The sequence below is a fragment of the Gavialis gangeticus genome, unplaced genomic scaffold (genome assembly GCF_001723915.1).
Source record: "Gavialis gangeticus isolate Ggan-Ray unplaced genomic scaffold, GavGan_comp1, whole genome shotgun sequence".
In the NCBI taxonomy this organism is placed as follows: domain Eukaryota; kingdom Metazoa; phylum Chordata; order Crocodylia; family Gavialidae; genus Gavialis; species Gavialis gangeticus.
Genome location: NW_017729018.1, coordinates 8,842,493 through 8,846,695, shown reverse-complemented (window position 1 = coordinate 8,846,695; position 4,203 = coordinate 8,842,493). Strand labels below are relative to the sequence as shown.

The window sequence follows — 4,203 nt, the reverse complement described above, 5'->3', positions numbered from 1 at the left end:
ATCTGCAGACACCAGCCTCCCCATCCCCCCCCGCCCGAGTCACCCCTTTGCCCTTCCCAGCCTCCTGCACAGCAGGAACCGCTGACTCAGCAGCCCCCCGGCCTGGGGAAGGCTCCATGGCAGGGAATCAATCGCTCCCCCTGGCCCCGACAGCCGTGCCTGGTGCTGCTCTGGCCTGCGCCATTCAGCAGGGAGGACGCTGGGGCCCAGTTTCCCCCACACCGCATCCAGGCACTGATGTGCCACGGAGGAGCCGGGCTAAGAAACATGTCCAGGGTCATACAGGACATCAGTGTCAGACAGCACATGCCACGACAAATAGGGCAGATCCCAGTGCTCAGGCACAGGGGGGACACAAGCAGTGCTAAATAGTCTGATCCAGAGACAGACAGAGCGTCTCTGCTCCCCCTCACACCGCTCCGAAGCCCCTGAGGACCTCAACCCCTGGAGGTGGTGCCAGGCTCTGGGGCCCCTCCTGAGAGCCAAGTTCATCCCCTGCTGGGGCTACCAGTGGGGAAACTGAGGCACAGACACTGGACTCACGGGGGACAGCTGTCCCATCTCCCAAAGCCATTGCTTCACTTACACACCAGCTCCTCTCACTCCCCAGTATCCCCCCCAGAGCTGACACCCGTTCCTCCATGATCCCTAGTGCATCGCTGTGACCAGTCATTGCCCATGAGCTTGGTGGGGTGGCTCAGGCTGGCGGCACCAGGGCACTGCCAGCTCATGGTCCTGGCCACTTGTGCCAGGCTGGCAGCGCTTGTGCTGGCTGCACCAACCACAGATGAAGCCTCACCCTGCACCCTGGCATCGCCCCTGGGGATGGGGGCATGGCGGGCGCACCAGGCTGTCGGCGGGGGGAGGCCACCGGGGCACCGGTGCCATTGTTCTGCGCTGAGCATCTTTCACCTTGAAATGACAGGCGACGCAACTGGCGGGCTCCCCCTCGTTTCTATGGAAACAGGTGTCCTCCAGGAGACGGGCTGGGATGGTGCCAGGACACGGGGACAGAGTCAAGGAGAGACGGACAGGACGGGCAGCAGTGTTGGACACCCAGGAGAGGAGAGGCTGTGGCACGATCGCTCCCCACCTGCCTGCTCCCCCCAGGCCCCTGCAGGTGTGGGGGGTGCTGGTGAAGGCCCTCAGGGCCTGGCATCAACGATGGACTCAGCAGGGCCTCAGCCCCCTCTCCCATACAAGCCATGCCCCCCCTCACTGCCGACCCCTCTGCCCTGCACCCCACACCCACAGGGCCCCCCGCGGCCACATGTCCCCTCTGGACCTTCTTGCAGCTCCTGGCTCTCAGCTGTGATGTCCTTCCCCACAAGGCCGTCTGTTCAAATCCAGGGGCTGGGAGCCTGGCAGTGCTGGGCCAAATTCAGATGCCCCCGCAAATAAGTTGATAGGGGCTGGGGTGCTGGAATCACCTGCGCAACAGTGCCGGCTCCGGGCCCATGTGGGCTGTGGGAGCTGGCATGTCCTGCTGCTGGGCTCAGGCGAGGCCCCTGGAGGCTCAGGTGGGCAGAGGCAGAGTCACAGATGGGTGCGGGGCTGGCTGGTGTTTAATGGCCAGGGCAAGAAGGGTGCAGCGGTGGGGTGGGGATGATGGGGGCACCAGCACAGAGGACACACAGTGGGGTGGGGATGGGAGGCAAACCCGTGCACACACAGCGGTGGGGCTGGCTGGCTGGCTGGGGGCAGTTATAGGGTCCCCCAGGCTCTGTGTGTCATTGTGCTTGAAGCCTTCCCAGGATGGGGGGGCAGAACCATGGGACAGGACATGGGGCCTGTTTGGGAGGGACACCCAGAGCTCCTGAGACCCCAGGACTGGACCCACCTGGTGCAGGACGAAGGAGGAGGCTCTGGTGGGATAAAGTTCTCCCAGGATCAAGCAGATCCCTTCCCAGGGGGCACAGCAGTGGGTCCCCTCCCAGGCTGGAGCAGGGGGCTGGGGAGGGAGGGACATGACCAGGGTAGAGCTGCGTGGTGGCAGGAGCTGCAGGACTGGGGTGGAGCCCCTTGGACAGGCCGAGTAGTTGCAGGGAGCAGCAAGTGTCCGGCACCGGCGTCACAACATCTGCACAGAGATGGGGTACAGCAGCGAGAGGTGCTCGGCACCCCGGACGGGCAGCTCCCGCGTGGTGTAGTGGTGCACGAGCTCGGGCACACTGGCGAAGGGTGCGCTGTTCTGCCCCAGCACGAAGCGGTTCTCCCGTGTCCGAGTGAACTTCATGTGCATGAAGCCCTGGCTGCTCCTGGGGACAGAGTGAGGCGATGCACCGTGAGCTGGGCGCAGAGGCAGGGGTTGAGCAAAGACGCTCCAGCCGAGTGATACAGCTAGGCAAGCAGATCTGTGTGTCCTAGACCCTACACTGCTCACACAGCACGGGGACTCTTCTAGCTCCTCTAGCTTTTGGCATACAAAGCTTTAACGTTTATCCCCACTGAAGGCCTTGTCTGGCCTCCCTGGGCAGTGAGATTAGCCCAGAAGAGGGGAAGTGACTGGCTCAGTCATAGGTATCCTGAGGCTCCCTGCTGGATTTAATCCCTTCCGTGCTGGGTCTGCCATGGGGGTGGGACAAGGAGAAACCCTGGTGGAGCTGGGGAGCTCCCTGCCTCTGCCATGGCCAGGCCTGAGTCACTGCAGTACGGGTAGGTATGGCGCTGGCAGGCTGTGAACCCCATGCCAGGCCATGCCCTGCTCTTCTCCAAGATGTGAGATGCAGCCGGCCCAGCCCCTCCAGGCGTGGGGAGGATGGTTCCAGCAGCCAGCGCTGGAGGAGCAAGGCCAGCTGCTGCCTGTGATCGCCACGTGCCGCTGCGATTAACCTGATGAAATATTCATGCTGGGTGCTTCCGTGTTGCGCGGAGCCGCACCGACAAAGCACCCGCTGGCCCAGCTTTGATGCGGGGCCCTCCGCTAATGAGCAGCAGATGTTCCAGGCGGGGAGGTCACGGGGCTGCACAGTTGGGGACCAGCACCCGTGTGCAGGGGAGGAGCTGCACAAAGCTTCTGCGGAAAGGGGGATCCTCTCCTTCTACCCGGGACCTCCGAGCCCTGCACCTCAGTCATGGCTGAATGACCCACCTGTGGGGCAGGCCGGCCTCATGCTTCCCATCCCCAGGGCTGACCTCTTGGCCAGGAACTCCTCCCACTGTGGAGAAGGGAACCCAGGAGTCCTGATGTGCCCCTGCCCAGAACCGAGAGCAGAACCCAGGAGTCTGGACACCCATCCCCGGGGTGGAGCCACTGGGCTACAACTTCACCATGCAGCAGCACCTGGATGGGTGAGCATGGAGACCCAGGAGCGGGAGCAGTGCATGCGCACACACACACACACGCGCGCGTACATGCACACACATGAATCATGGAATCATAGAGAAGCACAACTGGAAGGGACCTCTAGAGGTCATCTAGTCCAACCCCGTCTAAGACCAGATCAGCCCTCTCCAAAACTATGCACACATGCACACACGTGCATTTACACACATACACGTAGGCAGCAGGGGGGGACAGTCCCAGGCACCAGAGAGAGGGGGCTTTGGGCATGGCACCATGGAAGGGACAGGGGCATCTGTTTCCTTGGAGGCACTGTGGGCTCTGACCCCTGGTGTAGTGACTGGGACGGTCCCCTGGGAACCCCACAGCTGACCAGGACCAGTGCTAGCAGGGGCCCTGGACCCGACTAGCCACAGTCAATGATAAGGCTGCCGTTCCCCCTGCAGAGCAGCTGGGACCTGTCCTGGATTTTGCTCTAGTGACAGCCCATCTGCCTCCAGCAGGGCCACCTGCCTTGTGTAACGCCCCCACATGAGACCCTTGGCCCCTTGGCAGCCCAGACATCCCTTCTCCCTGCATGGCCCTAGCCCTGGGCATTGCAGCCATGCTGCCGAGCTCTGCCTGTCCAGCCACAGGGCCTGGGAGCGAGACAGGAATGCAGCAAGCCCAGCTCCCCTTCCCCCAACACCCCCCCAGACTCCCGCCCCCTGGCCTCCGGGGCTTTGGCCGCCTTTGAGAGGTGATGCCAGGCTCAGCCACCCGCCTTTGATCTCGCTGAGCTGTGTCAGCTACAGCAGCCCCGGCCTTTATCTCCTCCCAGGCCTGTCAGATAGTGGAGATTAAGCTGCCTTCTCCCTGTCCTGCCCCAGTGCACGCGCGCACACGCGCGCGCACCCCCCCCCCCATCCCCTGCCCAACCC

At 63.3% G+C, this 4,203-nt stretch overlaps 1 protein-coding gene across 1 annotated transcript in view; it reads right to left on the bottom strand.

Annotated features, from left to right (window-relative positions):
• Nucleotides 1-1,272: 1,272 nt before the first annotated feature.
• The window catches only part of SHD (Src homology 2 domain containing transforming protein D), a 13,326-nt gene continuing 10,395 nt past the window's right edge, over nt 1,273-4,203 (bottom strand). Inside the window, exon 7 of the mRNA XM_019513398.1 lies at nt 1,273-2,258. Coding sequence (XP_019368943.1) covers nt 2,072-2,258 — 187 coding nt within the window. The 3' untranslated portion in view covers nt 1,273-2,071. The remainder of the gene's footprint in view (nt 2,259-4,203) is intronic.